At 37.5% G+C, this 16,356-nt stretch overlaps 1 protein-coding gene and 1 pseudogene across 1 annotated transcript; both read left to right on the forward strand.

Moving 5' to 3' along the window:
* The first annotated feature begins 720 nt into the window (after positions 1-720).
* AMBN (ameloblastin (enamel matrix protein)) lies at positions 721-12,486 on the forward strand. The gene is made up of 12 exons (XM_006873792.1): positions 721-735; positions 2,023-2,091; positions 3,405-3,455; positions 5,317-5,364; positions 6,038-6,148; positions 7,231-7,490; positions 8,515-8,521; positions 8,865-8,903; positions 9,148-9,207; positions 9,303-9,347; positions 9,780-9,824; positions 11,941-12,486. Exons 1-12 carry the CDS (start codon positions 721-723, stop codon positions 12,484-12,486), a joined length of 1,296 nt encoding a protein of 431 aa, XP_006873854.1.
* A 3,253-nt stretch (positions 12,487-15,739) lies between these two features.
* On the forward strand, positions 15,740-16,157 carry LOC102836407 (annotated as a pseudogene).
* Positions 16,158-16,356: the final 199 nt, after the last annotated feature.

Consider the following 16,356-nt stretch of genomic DNA (forward strand, 5'->3'; position numbering starts at 1 on the left):
CTTTCCCACAAAGAACACACAGAACTGTTACCTTAAGTGAACCTTTCCAACTTCTTAGCCAGCTCTAATCTGTTATCTTCAGATAAGAAAATATCTAGAAAGTTATGAAGAAAAGGTCACAACATATTTATTATCCTATCCATTATCTAACATTTTCATCCTCTCGGTCCAGAAAGTTGTGTGACTGTTTCCTTCAAGACTATATGTGCTAAGGGGAGGGAAAGACGTTATTTTTACCACAATAAACATGAAAGTGAAAATCTTGAGCATGCTGGCACTGGGTCTCTGGCTTTATCTTCAGATAAAAACCTGTATAATGAGTTGTTTTCTACCTGCTTTACATATATTTCCCCCCCAGTTCACCAAAATGATTGTCTTCAGAACCCATGTCCTTTATTCCTTTTCAGTCTTCCCTGCAATTGCGTTCCCTAAATAAATATAGGGGCTGAGTTACAATTAAAAATAATGAGACTCTACTGGGCAAATGTCCTTGCATGCAATAAAAGGGTGCGGGTTAGTTGCAGAAGCAGAGGTTTCCCTTCCTCCCTCCCTCCCCATTTTGCTTCATTTTGATTGGTGGATTGACACTTTAAATAAAGGTTTCAGATCTTCCCTGAATGAGAGGTACAGCGCAAGTCCCAGGCACAGTCCAGAAAAATTCAAATCTTCTTTTCTTAGCCTTATTTTGGTTGGCATCACCAGGCCTCGAGAGCACAGCACATGTCAGCATTAAAGGTAAAATGTGATTTTATGATTTACATGTGCTTCCTGTAAGTTTTCTTTCCAGGCAGATTTTATAAAAAGGATTTATCTTCATATATCACCCAAAGCTGAATTCTAGTTTATTATAAACCATTTACCTGTCCCAGAGCAGACATGTCTAATAACTTTCCAGCTAAGCAAAAAAGATTTATCTGTAAATTTTTTAACTATTTCTGATTATTAGTGATAGTGCCTAATTTAGAAAAATTTTAGAAGAACGTAAATATCTTGGCTATTCAAATTTCCATTGATGTAAAAATAAAGAGTCTTTGAGCTGAAGGACAAATTTAAGAAGTTAATTTGTTTTGGAAATTGAGAAACATCAACTTTGAGACAGATTTTCCACTAGTGTAAAAGAAAATTAAAATATTCAACTTATTTTTAAAAGATAGATTTTTGGCATGTCCATATGGGTAACCTAAATATAAAATGATATACTATATATGTCTGCAAATAAAGATTTTTCTGTAAAGTGATTGTTGGTTGTATCACACTATGGACTTCAAAATTTGATCAGAGGAAAAACAAAATATAAATTCCTATGAATTATACTAAATGAACTAATGTCTCATTTAGTGGAAAGGATTTTAAAATGTGTGATCTATTCTGCTATTTTAAACACAGTATTTAAAAAATATTTACAAAACATCAGCAACTTGAAAGCTTAGTTAAGAAGCTTAGGGGCAATGAGCTTATTTTAATGGTGATGGAATAGTTTAGAAAAGGATAGTGAGAATGGGTGCTTGAAGATTCCAATGTCACTGAATTGTACGTGTAGAAATTGCTAAATTAAATGTATGTTCTGTTGTGTATATTTTCATCAAAAAAATAATAAATAAAGGAATATGCATGAGATTATTCCTATATTTTCATTTAGGTTGTAGCTCCATAAACAAAAGACTTTGCTATTTTTCAATTGCTTATTAATTAAATTGTCAATTAATTCCAAATAAACTGACCAGTTCCGCAGCAACAAAATCAAATCAATTGTTCAACAATGGATGTAGTTGGTTACACGTTGGTCCTCTAAACTCAAAGTCAACTGTCAAAACGCAGAACCACTCCTCAGATAAAGATGAGGCAATCAGCTCCAGTAGATTTACAGCCTTGGCAACTCTAGGGAGCAGTTCTACTCTGATCTATGAGTCGGAATCAACTCAATGGCTATGGGTTTGGCTTGGGGTTTAGGTTGTTTCAGACACATTTAAAATACTATCTTTCAATTATCTCATGTACTTCTCCAACCCAATTCTGTTTTAGATCCCACTTTTCAAAATGAAGGACCTGATATTGATCATGTGCCTCTTAGCAGTGGGTTTTGCTGTGCCGGTAAGTCAGAGTTTTTTCGAGAGTGTGCCCTAGAAGAGGTTCCTGATGGTTAGACACCAGACAACACTGTAGGAACGGTGGCTGAGAGAGTCCATAATTTTAAATTAATCCAATGGCTACTTCCTATTGATTCTAAAGTCACAGTATGCTTATTTGAGGCCTTTTTCTACATAGATGCTCAGGCATCAATCTTATATTCCAAGAGCAACAAGTCAAGCCTAAATATATAATTTTTCTTCTCAAAAAGATATTTTAAATATTCCAGAAAAACATGTCAATACCTCATTCATAAAAGGTTTATGGGGTATACTCAATGCATAGTATAATTTTATTATCAATTACTTTCTACGGGGGGGGGAATTCATATTTTTGAGCAAGTTATTATCAACTACTTACTCAACTACTATGAAGTTATCTGTGCTATAAATGAAGGAAGGAAGACTTAAAATCCCTTGACGCTATATACTAAAAACATCCAAAGAACCAGATATCCTCTTTCATACCTTTTTCATTGGTATTTGTGCATATTCATCAAGCTTGGCTTAAGAAGAAATATAACTTAAACTCTAAAAAGTTAGTTTTAAATATAGCTATATTTTTAACAATTTTTAAATGAACACACTGAGAATAATAGTACTTGATGCTAGAATTTTTTTTCTTCTTTTAAACTTTTTATTGTGAACTGGATGGAGGTTTACAGAGTAAATCAGTTTTCCATTAAATAATTCAAACAGAATATTTTTTATTTAATAAAAATACTTTTGATATGATAACCCCAAACTGTAAACTCAGGTCAACATTTTACACATTTAGTGAAAGATAATTATCTTTCACTAAAGATAATAGAGGATTTGTTGAATTTATTTGAATGGAAAGTAAGTTCAATTTCTGCATATGATTTTGTTTAATACCGTGATCCCATGCCACATTCTGTAAGCTAGAAGTATGGAAATTTGTAAAAAGCATGTGAAATTCAGCTCAGCTTTGTCCCCTTTGTTTCTTATATGTATTTTTTAAAATAATATGAAGCACTTTTTATCTACTTTTAGTTTGTATTTCTTTACTTCTCATTTATTTTGATTCTAAAGCAGCATACCATCAATATGCAATCAAAGAGTAGATGATTCATGTGGAAATGAAATTATTAAATAGTATGTTAATTCTCCAGATAATTTAAATTGTACTTCATTCTTTCTGCCCAGAAATTCAAGTCAACTGGATAGTATACTAAATGGTATTCTCAATATTCCCAGTGCTCATTTAAGGAAGCTTCTCACCAAAAGATACTCAACATGATTCTTATTTCCATTTAGATGTTTCCTCAGCAACCTGGAACCCCCGGCATGGCCAGTTTGAGCCTTGAGGTATGTATTGTCAGGTGGTTGCATAGAATCTTGACGTTGGTATGTTCCTAAGGAGAGAAAAAAACATGATGGGCTCAGTTCTCCTCAGAAGTCTGTAGCTGTCATCCTGTGCAGGTTTGGAGAACCTTATGACATTTATTAGAGTCTCATCTTATCATTTTACTGCAATTTTAAACTCAGGTGTTTTAAATCTTTAAAATGTCATCTATTTGTGAAATAAAATAATACAAGTAATTAATGCCTTGTTGTTGTTAAGTGATGTCTAGTCGGTTCCGACTCATAGCTACCCTGTATAGGGGTTTCCAAGGAGCAGTTGGTAAATTTGAACCTAATATACTTTAATATGGACTCCTGGTGTGGCGCTGTAGGATCAGGACTGTACTGTGAACCATAAGGTGGCAGTTCAAATTCATCAATTGCTCCTCAGAAGCCCTAGAGAGGTCGCTATGAGTCGGAATTTCACAGCAACATACTTTAATATGAAGTCCCTACACGGCGCTGTAGGATAAGCATTGGACTGCTAACATTTCAAATCCACCAACCACACTGTGGAAGAAAGATGGAGGCTCTTGTAAAGATTTACAGTCTCAGAAATCCTATATAGGGTTGCTATGGGTGGAAATTAACTTGACGGCAGTAAGTTTGGTTTGAAGGCTTTGGAATCCATTAATATATGCTGTATGTTGTTGTTTTAAATGTCATAGAGTCAGTTCTGGTTCATAGCGACCCTGCATAGCGTTACTGAGGAGCGGCTGGTAAGCTTGAACTGCCTATCTTGCTGTTAGCAGTCTGGTGTTTATCCTACAGCGCCACACCAGGACTCCATATATTATATACGTTAGTATAATGACTACCTTAATAGGACTAACTGCTGGTGCTGTTGTTGTTGCCCTGTGCCTTTGAGTCAGTTCCAACTCACAGACCTCGTATAGGGTTTCTAAGAACTGCTGATGGGTTTGAATTTCTGACCTTGCTGTTACCAGGCCAGTGCTTTCCTACAGCGCCACACCATCGCTCCATTACTACATTAATTAAAATATGTTTCTGTTGTCACAAATGGTTTCTATGTAATTACTTCTCCTTATAATAATGTATATATAAAAGTTACCCAGAAGAATATTTATCTGAATAAAGTTTATTTATAAGGATTCCTATAAAGAGCTTTAACTTTGTACTATAATCCCTGCTACATAGCTTATGTTTGTCTTATTGTAGTTATATTGATATGCATTGTTTCAAAAACCCAGTGAAGTGAAAATTTTTGACAACTATCAATAGAAAATATTGACAGCTATGAAGAAAAAAATAGATATGATTACAAATTTTTCACAATAACTTGCAAAATTTTTTCTGCATCATGATTGTCAGAGAGTAGTCAGAACTATAAGCTAGATGCTTATTTCAGATGAAAATTAATTTCACTGGGGCTTTTTTCTTACTTTGTAGCTTAAACTCAGTCCAAAGCACTCTAAATCTCTTCCCATTAAAAATGAAATTGACTTTCTATTGAATTGGTGGTTTTCTTGACAATCTATTCAGATTATTTATCATTTTTCCTGATGCTTTTGTATTTACTATTTTGAGGACCATTTTATTTGGGAAGAAGGTGGAGATTGTTTTATCTGTAGGTTGTTGTTTTTTTTTTAATTTCTCTTTGGGCTAAATTTGTAAAAGACAAATTCTGTTTAATTGAAGGGAAACAGAATCACTGAAGCAATGTTTTTGCAATCACATTTATACTGCAGTGTATTTTATTCAAATTGACCCACTCCAAAGTTTGTACTAATAATGTCATTTGTTAATAGGTCAGTGAAGAGTCACAACAGAAAAGAAAACACTAACCTGCTTTTTTTCTTGATAGACAATGAGACAGTTGGGAAGTTTGCAGGGATTAAACATGCTTCCTCAGGTAACCATTATTTTCAAATACCTCTAATTACAAATATTCAAAGTGGTGGTGGAAATGATATTAGCAGCATTATAATTAAAATGTGTTTGTTAACAGACAATATCCTAAACACTGAAAGAGCAAATGAAGGAATGCGATTGTCTAGAACAAAATAACATTTTGGGGTAAAGTGGCAGAGAAAAATTAAAACTATATTACATTTCATTTAATAAAAAAATCCTTTCTTGGATTATCAATGCTATTCTCTTATCTAAAATATAAGTACTTAAAAAGCTAGACAAGTTTATGGGTATATTGCAATCTTGTTCAGAATAAAATATTTGTTGTGGTGGTGGTGATGGTTAAGTGCTATCTAGTCTTTTCCTACTCATACTGACCTTGTAGACAGTTTCCAAGGAGCAGCTAATGAGTTTGAACCACGGACGTTGCAGTTCAAACCGACCTTGTAGTTGAGTGCTTATCTTACAGTACCACAGCAGGACTCCAAAATATAGGACTTTTTAAAAAGAGCCTTTGCCTATTTATGTAAAATTAACCAATCATACTTTTGATTTTCCTATCTCGAAACTTTCTATAGATGTTAGAGAAAACAACACTGTATTTAAGACAATATTAAAATATAAGCATGTCTTTTTTTTTTCTTTCTTTCTTTCTGTTTTTCCTCCATCTTTAGTATTCTAGATTTGGCTTTGGGAAATCTTTTAATTCTCTTTGGATGCATGGTCTCCTCCCACCACATTCCTCTTTCCCATGGATGCGACCAAGGGAACATGAAACTCAACAGGTATAGTTGCATCAATAATTGAAACTTTAGACTTTAAAATCTCCCCCTATTTGCTTTGTCTATATTGGTGATTCACCTTCCACCCTGGAGAACCCAGGTTCAATTCCTGACAAATGTATTCCATGCATAGCCACCACCTGCCCATCAGTGGAGGTCTGTGTGTTGCTATGATGCTGAACAGGTTCAACAAGCTTCCAGACTAAGACAGACTAGAAAGAAAGGCCTAGTGACCTGCCTCTGAAAATCAGTCAGTGAAAGCTCTATGGATAATAAAAGCCTGATCGATCCACTGCCAACTAAGGCAATAGCACCTGAGTGACCTTTTGTTTGTTGTCCATGGGGCCTTCATGAGTTGGGGCCAACTCTATGGCATTGTTATGTGTTATAGCTATGTTGTCATATATTAGAATGTTGTTGTTGTTGTTATGTGCCATGGAGTCGGTTCCAACTCATAGTGACCCTGCACAGGGTTTCCGAGGCTGTAAATCTTTACGGGAGCAGAACGCCTCAGCTTTGTCCTGCGGAGCAGCTGGTAGTTTCGAACTGCTGACCTTGTGGTTCGTAGCCCGATTCGTAACCACTACGCTAAATAGACAGGTAATAATAGTAATTCACAGAAAACAATTCAAATACCAAATAATCAAAACCTGTAACTGGGGGACAATGACATACCAAATAATTAGAATACAGTGAAAAAAGTTGTAAAATAGAGACACATACAGTCAGATATGGAAGAAAATAAGGGGAAATGGTAAATTCTATCAGGTAGTTCCCATCTTCATGAGCAGGGGTACTCCTAAGGAGGTCAGGGAGGTGGGCATCTGAAGACCTCCCCAAACTCCAACCTTCCACCTTTTCATTAATAGCCATGCATGGTTCCTGGGACTCTCCAAATAACACAGATTCTGAGTACATTGATATTTTCTATGCAAATGCAGCTCCAAGACAAGTCCCTTAGCCCAGCTTTCATGTAAAAATCACCCCAATCCCTTTTGATTTAAACATTCTCGATACCACACACACACACTTCCATGAGCCATCCCTTCCTGTTTTTTATTTTGTCTTTTCAAATTTCTCTGCAGTATGAGTATTCTTTGCCTGTTCATCCCCCACCTCTACCATCACAGCAGTCCTTGCAGCCTCAACAACCTGGACAGAAACCTTTCGCTCAGCCCACACCTGCAACTGCCATCCAAGGCACAATCCAGAACGGAGGGCCACAACCTCCAATTCACCAGGGACAGCCTCCCTTGCAGCAATCTGAGGGACCAGTGGTTCAACAACAGGTAGCCCCATCAGAAATGCCACCAAAACCTGAGGTAATTACTTTCTCTAATTGCAGGTCAGGATACCCACTAACTTCATGAAAGAAACACAATTTTCAGGATACATTCAAATAAATACAACCCTCAGGCATAACGCACAAAATACAAATATGTTCTTAATCAGTCTGACATACCTGGGACTTATTTTTTGTGTACCAAACCCATTCCCCTCGAGTCCATTCCAACTCATAGTGACCCTTAAGGTTCTTGAGGTTGTAACTCTTTACAGAGCTGAAAGCCTCATCTTTCACCTGCAGAGAGGCTGGTGGGTTTGAACTGCTGACCTTGCAACTAGCAGTCCAGTGCTTATCCCACATAAATATTCATTCTGTCCTCAGTCATAGAAGATGAGACATGGATTCTAAAATAGTCTTTCTTTAGCTATAAAACTTGGTTTCTGAGTTGCAGAAGAGGCTAACTTTCAGAGTATAGAGAGACTAGAGACAGCCCGGCTTCCTATTATTGGTCTCTTTCAGTGTTGAAAAAATGGAGAAAAATGATTGCTACCCCAGTATAGCAACTAGTAATTTGCATTATTATCTCTCTGCCGGACCACAGAAGAGACAATCATGCAGAAAGTACTTTGTAAAAATGCAGAGAAAAGAACAATGCACATCAAAAGGAAGTACCTCCTAGACAGTCTGCTGTAGACATTAACATTCCCCTGTATCATCGCGACTGCTGCCGCTGTTGCTGCTACGTGCCACCAAGTCAGTTCCAATTCATTGCAACCTGCAGATCCACTGGTGGGCACAAACTGCAGACCTTGTGGTTAGCACCGGAAACCACTGCACTACCTAAAACCCTGTAAGGGTGGATTCATTCCACTACACTCCCAATAACCCTGTAAAGGTAGATATCACCCATTAATACTACCTGTAACTCTCTACAGGTAGATATCATCACCCTTTTTATCAAGGATGACATTGAAACTTAGAGAGGTTACAAAAATATTCAGGGTTACACAAAAATTTAGTTACAGAACCAGGATTCAAGTCTTGTATGTTCCAATTACAAAGTTTAAGTTTTTCTATTCAACAGTGATGTGGTTGTTGTTGTTAAGTGATGTCAAGTCAGTTCTGACCCTTAGTGACCCTGTATTGGGTTTCCAAGAAGTTTGAACCACTGACCTTAAGGTTCAAATCAACTTTGCAGTTCAGCGCATTAGTCCACAGCATGCCTTATTTCCCTGAGTCATGTCAGTAACTAAAAAGGAATTGTACACTTAAGTTATAACTCTAGTGACTTACCCTAAAAACATTCAAAGAAAGCAAATGGGGAAACTCACTCCAGATTTTATTATAACTTTGTTATAATTATAAAACAAAATAAGAGTATGTTCGGTTCACTTTGTCTCTGTTGGTAATTTTTAATATTTGTCTGTGATGTAGTTACCAGGAATGGATTTTGCTGGCCCACAAGGTCCATCAGTAAGTACAGATCTCAACACTTTTTTGGAAAAAGATATCTATGCTTCAGGAAAATAATGACATTTTTTAATTATTCCGTTTTTGAAGTATAATGGATTTCTTTGCTTTTTAAGAATCAAATACTTTTTTTTCATACTAATCATCTGAAAATGTCTTTCCTACAACTCTTAGAAGTTAGCATAATGGTGATTTGCAATTGTTATTACAAAGATGAATAATTTAATCAATTTTCTACCACTTAAAGATTTTCCAAATTGCCCGTTTGATATCTCAAGGACCAGTGCCACAAAATAAGCAATCTCCAGTAAGTTTTGTCACACCAATTCTCTGTCCACAATTTACTTAATAGTTTTTCCCCTGAAAAATGCATTTTATGATGACTATTATCTTTATATTTAGCTTTATCCAGGAATGTTTTACATGCCCTATGGAGCAAATCAATTGGTAAGTGTATATTCTATTATAGTTTGTTGCTAAGTGCTGTGGAGTCAGTTCTGACTCATAACGACCCTGTATAGGATTTTCAAGAGCAGTTGGTGGATTTGAACTGCCAACCTTGTGGTTTGCAATCCATTGTTTTAAATTGATGTTTTCTTAAGAGCTAAAATTATAAAATCCAGACTTCACACAATGTATCACAAATAAATATACCTAAATTAGCAACTGAAATGACAAGGAGGTAGTGTTCCTATTTGAATTATATAAATTGGCTACATTTATTCAATAATCATTCACTTCTCTGTTCTGCCTCTGGAACATGCATTAATAATTAAGGATCAAGGAGAAACTGAATGCATTTTAACTTGTCTTAAGTAGCTATGAAGGAAATAGAAGGCAACTGGTTCAAAATATGTTGCACTGTTTCTTTTTTAACAGAATGCACCTGCCAGATTGGGCATCATGAGCTCAGAAGAAATGGCCGTGAGTAATATCTTCAAACTCTTTTTCTTATAATAATGGCCAGAGAAGGACACTCACAGATTTCTGGATGCAAGCGACATTTGCCATGAATGTAGCCAAATATAGAGCAGATTTTTCCACTCCAGAATCAAAACTTTGATTCCAAAGCAGCATCCCAAGATTTCTGTATAGTCAGAAATCTTTGGATGCTGAGTGACAACCATTCTTGAACATAAATTTAAATTTGAAAAGCGCCTATTGTACTGTGGACAATAGATATAAGAAGAAAGTCCCAAGATTCTTTTCTTTAGAAATAGTCTCTCATAAGTAGGTTTCAGCCTGGTAGATTAAGAATAGTAATGCCCATTAGTTGGTAGTCCTTTGTCCTTCATTATTTTATGCTGACTAGAAGTAAAGTTGCATGACTCGTTTTGCTCCATATCTTGTATATGATCATAAGAGAAAACTCTCTTGATCACCCATCATTACTGAACTATAAATGCTTCAAACCAAAAAAGATTCTCATTCCCTCTCAGATGACTTAACCCCTCAAAACAACAGCTCCAACAGCATTGCAAGTAACGCAGACCTCCAAATTTAGAAATCTAGCCAATTGAAATTAATCAAATTTAAAATTTGAGTATTTTAACATTCAAGATGCATGATAAGTCATTGATGTCATTTTGTTAAGTCAATTCTGACTCTTAGTGACCCTGTATAGCTGGATGTGTTTGAACTGCCCACCTTTTGGTTCATAGCCCAGTGCAGATCCTACAGCGCCACCTCAGTGCATATTACCAATTTCAAATTTGAGATCAGTACACTCACACAACTTTGCTTTTTCCTTAGCAACTTCTGCCTGTTACATCTGTTAGAGCACAAACAAAACAAAGGAAAAACCATACTAAATTAACAAGCCACTATCAGTTAAAAATCCTATCAGTGAATAAATACACACATATACTATCACTGAAAAAATAACACATCTCAACATTTTTGTATTTTAGATACATGTTGCTGTTGTTAAGTGCCATCTAATTGGTTTGAACTGCCAACCTTGTGGTTAGAAGACCAGTACTTATCCTACCGCACCACACCATGACTTAGAAAGATACTATTCAGACAGGATAAATAAGATTCCTATTTTCAATATGCTTAACCTCATCCAGGAGTCCAGGTGTGGCACTGTAGGATAAGCACTGGACTACCAAACACAACATCACCAGTTCAAACCCACCAGCCACTCCTCAGAAGCCCTATATGAGGTTACTATGAGTCAGAACCAATTTGTTGGCACCTAACAACAGTCTAAGCCATGGAAAAGATAAATACAAGAGCAAATAGTGTCAAAATCATGTGGTCTGGTTAACAATAAAGCTAAGAGAAAGAGGGGTAGTTGGGCCAGCACAGTGAGATTCCTGGAAGACAGGATGCAAACAATGTGATTTGAAGAGTGAAGCACTAGAAGAGAGTTGTTTTTGTTGTTGTTAAGTACCATGGAGTCAGTTCTGACTCGTAGTGACCCTGTACAGGGTTTCCAAGGCTGGAAATCTTTACAGGAGCAAAAAGCCTCATCTTTCTCCTGTGAATGGCTGGTAGTTTCAAACTGCTGACCTTGAAGTTAGTAGCCCAATTCATAACCACTATGCTGCCAGAGCTCCTAGAAGCAGTAGGACAAAAGTATTTTTATCTACTTTCATCTGCTAACACACTTGAATGGGGCTTAGTTTGAGAGATACTGAGAAATGCCATTGACAAGGTCCTCTAAAGCACTGCTCAACAAATATAGTCATAGATTTCAATTTGTTTTATGGTTGCATTACCCATTTCAACTGCTAAATATTTTCCTAAAGTTAAAGTCACACTAACTTTTCCCTGAAGTCTTGATTCTTACTCCATTGCCTCCTTGTTCCCCTTCCCTATATACCAAGCAAATGAGGTTAAGAATCGTGACCTCTCAACACCCATACAAGTATAGAATCCTCTCCATTTCATTTCAAAGTCGATTTAAGGTGAAATGTGCTAGCATGAAGCTGTCAGACAATTCCTTGGTGTTACCAGAATTTATGGCTTCTCAGTGAATCTGACAAGCTATAATATATGATAATTTCTTCTTTGGTGAATGGCTTTTTTCTAGGGAGGCAGAGGAGGCCCTATGGCCTTTGGATCTATGTTCCCAGGATTTGAAGGCATGAGACCTGGCTTTGGAGGAATGCCCCCCAATCAAGGCAAGGGTGGTGACTTTACCCTGGAATTCGACTCCCCAGTCGCTGCAACCAAAGGTCCTGAGAAAGGAGAAGGAGGTGCGCAAGGCTCCCCCTTGCCAGAAACCAATTTAGCCAATCCAGAAAACCCAGCTCTTCTTCTAGAGGTATCACCTGGTGCCCATGGAGGGCTTCTTGCATTTCCTAAAGGCAACATTCCCAGCCTGGCAAGGGGCCCTGCAGGGCAGAGCAGGGGACACTTTGGGGTCACTCCAGCAGCTGCTGACCCACTGGTGACCCCCGGATTAGCTGATGCTTATGAGACCTATGGTGCTGATGTGACTACACCCCTGGGTCTGCAGGGAGAAACGACCATGGATACCACAATGACCCCAGACACTCAGCAAACATCGATGCAGGGAAACAAGGCCCAGCAACCCCAGATTATGCACAATGCTTGGCCTTTCCAAGAGCCCTAAAAGCCTTGAGATATTAGCTGCATATTGTATCCACAAGCTTTTCGGCTTTGTCCCCATAGTGTGTCTTTTGGTTAAAACATTTATTAAATTTCTGCAGCAAAGATATTAACAGCACCAAGCATGCGTTAGTAAATAAAAGTGGTTAACAATAGTGTAGGCCTCCTTCTTGCTTTTATTCTTTTGTCAAAATAAATGTGTAGGCTGTCTTTGTGACTTAAAGATACTATTAGTAACATCAAAGCAAGTGTAAAGGTCTCTAAATTTGATCATTACTGTTGTCTAGCTGTTAAGAGTATAGATTTTATCTTATTAGCATGCCACTATTATATCCAGGAAATGTGACACTGCTTTGGAAAGTTTTCTCTAAGCAAAGTCACATATTCTCAGAATTTTAAGGTATTTCATTGGAACTCTATTAAGTGGGGATTGGTGGAGAGCACTTACCTGGTATTACTGCGTTTGGTATATTGGATTTTAAAGTTGCACTTGTAGAGTATTGTATTTAATCTAGTAAAAATCATTTAACCTATTTTAAATAAAGAATTCTCACTGAAAATATCAGGAGTTGTATGCTTATTATTTATATAGATATATGGTTAATGAAAATTATTCCCATGTTTACTATGCTTTTACTCATTTTATCAATTCATTCATTCTTTCATCAAAACTTTATTGCACCCATTGTTGTTGCCACAGTGTAAGTCATTTCATTGTTTTTGTTTTTGTTTTTTTCTTTTTCACTGGTCCTCCATTTTACCAAGCATGATGGCCATCTCTAGGGACTGGTCCCTCCTAATAATATGTCCAAAGTATGAGAGATGAAATCTGGTCATCCTGGCTCTAAGGAGCATTCCAGCTACTTCTTGCAACACAGATTTGTTTGTTTTTCTGACAATCGATGGAACTTTTAATATTCTCTTCCAACACCATAATGCAAATCCATTGATTCTTCTACAGTCAGACAAACTATCTTATAAAGCATTTAAAGCACTTACAGGAGGAGACCTCCAAGAGGAGGAAACACAGGAAGAATCTCTCTGAATCATGTGGGTGTCAAGTAAGAATTAGGTCAAACCTGTGATCCAGAAAATAATCCCTGCTTGTCACCAAGACTAGGTATATATTAGACAGGGCTATGTGTCTAACTTAAGAAGGTTCCAAGCTTAGATCTGATCACCCCTGAAAAGTTGCCACCTACTCCACTGTCCCTCTACCACCAGCAGCCCAGGTCTTCTATATTCTTTCTAAGTCCCTGACCAATCAGGTATTGACTCTAAGTTAGTACAGATTGATATCTCAGGCCAGCACTCCAAAAGCAGACAACCAGATGTACCATTTAAAGTTCTAACCATTGAATGGGATTGTTGTGCATTGAATGTCCACTGAACCAGATTTCCCTTTATACTTCTATGGAAGTTTTGGGGAAGCAACCAAGAAAAGAGCCCTGAGATTCTACCTGGCCCAGGGTATACCAGGAGCCTTAGCAGGAATATATGCCCACCATCTATTCTTTCCCTCTCTTCAGGTAGTCTTCTGCTTATCCATATCCCATTGACTAGCACTTAAGGAGACATGCAGGAGATAAAAAAATTCAGTTTACCACCCCCTACTGGTTCTAGCAAAAGGGAGCAGATGAGCGAATGTCCTCCATAGTATACAGCAGATACACACTGAGATCTACTGTAGGACTTCCAACAGTACCCTAAAAAGTAGTATGGTGTGTTGTTGTAGGATAGACACTCGACCATCAGGTCAGTTTGAACCTCAAGATCTGTGGTTCAAACTCACCAGCCACTCCACGGAAACCCTATACAGAGTCACTAAGAGTCAGAACCAACTCAACAGCACTTAACAGCACCAAAAGAAATACAGACAGATCTAGATTCTAACTTTGGCAATACACCTTACCATCTATGAGACTTTAGATGTGAGACTTAACTCTCTGAATCTGTGTTTTCTTTCCATAATGGGGCTAAGGTTATTGTGAAAACTAAATGAGATAAAGTTCACAGATATTGCTGAATCATAGCCATTTCTTTCTTTGCCAATTCTTTTTCTCATAAAGAAAACTTAGCAAAACATCAACAGTAACAAATGAAGAATGGAATTTTTCCAGTTAGCTAATGAATTTATGGTTTTCCTGTCACATTCTACACACTGCCTTCTGGTCCTTCTTTCTAATGCAGAGCATGTGTTTGTGAGACTACTATACTGGCTCCCTTGGTGAATGCTGTCCAAACAGTGACCCAGAGTTGTCCTCTGCTATTCGAGGTCTATAAGGAACCCTGGTAGCATACTGGTTATGAATCGGGCTGCGAACCGCAAGGTCAGCAGTTCGAAACTACCAGCTGCTCTGCGGGAGAAAATGAGGCTCTCTACTCCCGTAAAGATTTACAGTCTCGGAAACCCTGTGCAGGGTCGCTATGAGTCGGAACTGACTCCACGGCACATAACAACAACATTCGAGGCCTATGGTTATGAATGCGGCTGCTAACCTCACGGTCAGCAGTTTAAAACTACCAGCTGTTCCATGAGAGAAAGATGAAGCTTTCTGCTCCTGTAAAGATTTACAGCCTCAGAAACCCTATACAGGGTTGCTATGAGTCGGAACCTCTTCTACAACACATAACCACCACCATTAGAGGCCTGAGTTCTTGATAGTGGTCACAGTTAGGTCAACTTTGGTGCAGGGAACATTATGTTTTCGAGCCCATGAGTAATCCTGTCACCATGGTCATTTTGAAATTGGCCCACAGAACAAACACCAACAGAGCTGGGGAAAGAGAGCTAAATGTTAGCTACAGGTCATCTTGATTATTGAGAATTCCCTCCACTGTGATTCCCTTTCAATAGGCATTTGCATGAGATAGGAATATCTTTATACAATATCCCCTTCTGAGAGGTCTCTCCAAGTAACTTGTCTTCTATGAGAATAAATCAAAATGTGCAGCTACTAGATTTCCAGTTCATGCATGCATGGATTTATCCCAAACAAAACAAATTTCTAAGATCAATGGATAGCTACAGACAAGTTCTCTCAGTAATACATCTTAGTCTCATTAGAGTGTGTTCAAAAAATAATGATTTTTTTGTTTTGTTTTGTTTTGGGGGGGGCGGGGAAACTATTTCAAGTCAGGACTAATATTAATTTTTAATAGAACTCAAATTAGTCTGAGTGGAGCTAACAAACCCAATGGTTGTGCGATCGCATCTCGGAGACCAGTAGCAGCACTTGCAGCATGACTGAAAACTGACCGAAGAGCAGATTACAGAATTCAAGAAGCTTTTTCACTATCTGACAAAGATGGTGATTGAACTATAACAACAAAGGAATCAGAGATGGTAATAAGGTCTCTTGGGCAGAATCCCATGGAAGCAGAATTACAGGATATGATTCATTAAGTAGACACTGATGGTAATGGCACAGTTGACTTACCGGAATTTCTGGCAAAGATGGCAAGAAAAATGAAAGACACAGACAGTGAAGAAGAAATTACAGAAGCATTCCATGTGTTTGATAAAGATGGCAATGGCTATGTTAGGGCAGCAGAACTTCTTCACGTGATGACAAACCTGGAGAGAAGTTAACAGACGAAGAGGTTGATGAAATGATCAGGGAAGCAAACATTGTTGGTGATGGTCAAGTAAACTATAAAGTGTTGTACAAATGATGACAGCAAAGTGAAGATAATTGTTTATTTGCCTTCCTTTGTAACTTATCTGTAAAAGGGTTCCCCTTACTGTCAAAAGAATACACAAACAAAACAATATAGGAAGATGGACTGTTACTACAAGAACAAGCAAGTTGCTTGCCCAGGAGACATCAAGGCAAGTGGTCCAGTCCCCTCAGCATAAACCCCCTTCCAAGAC

The sequence above is a fragment of the Chrysochloris asiatica genome, unplaced genomic scaffold (genome assembly GCF_000296735.1).
Source record: "Chrysochloris asiatica unplaced genomic scaffold, ChrAsi1.0 scaffold00254, whole genome shotgun sequence".
NCBI classification, from domain to species: domain Eukaryota; kingdom Metazoa; phylum Chordata; class Mammalia; order Afrosoricida; family Chrysochloridae; genus Chrysochloris; species Chrysochloris asiatica.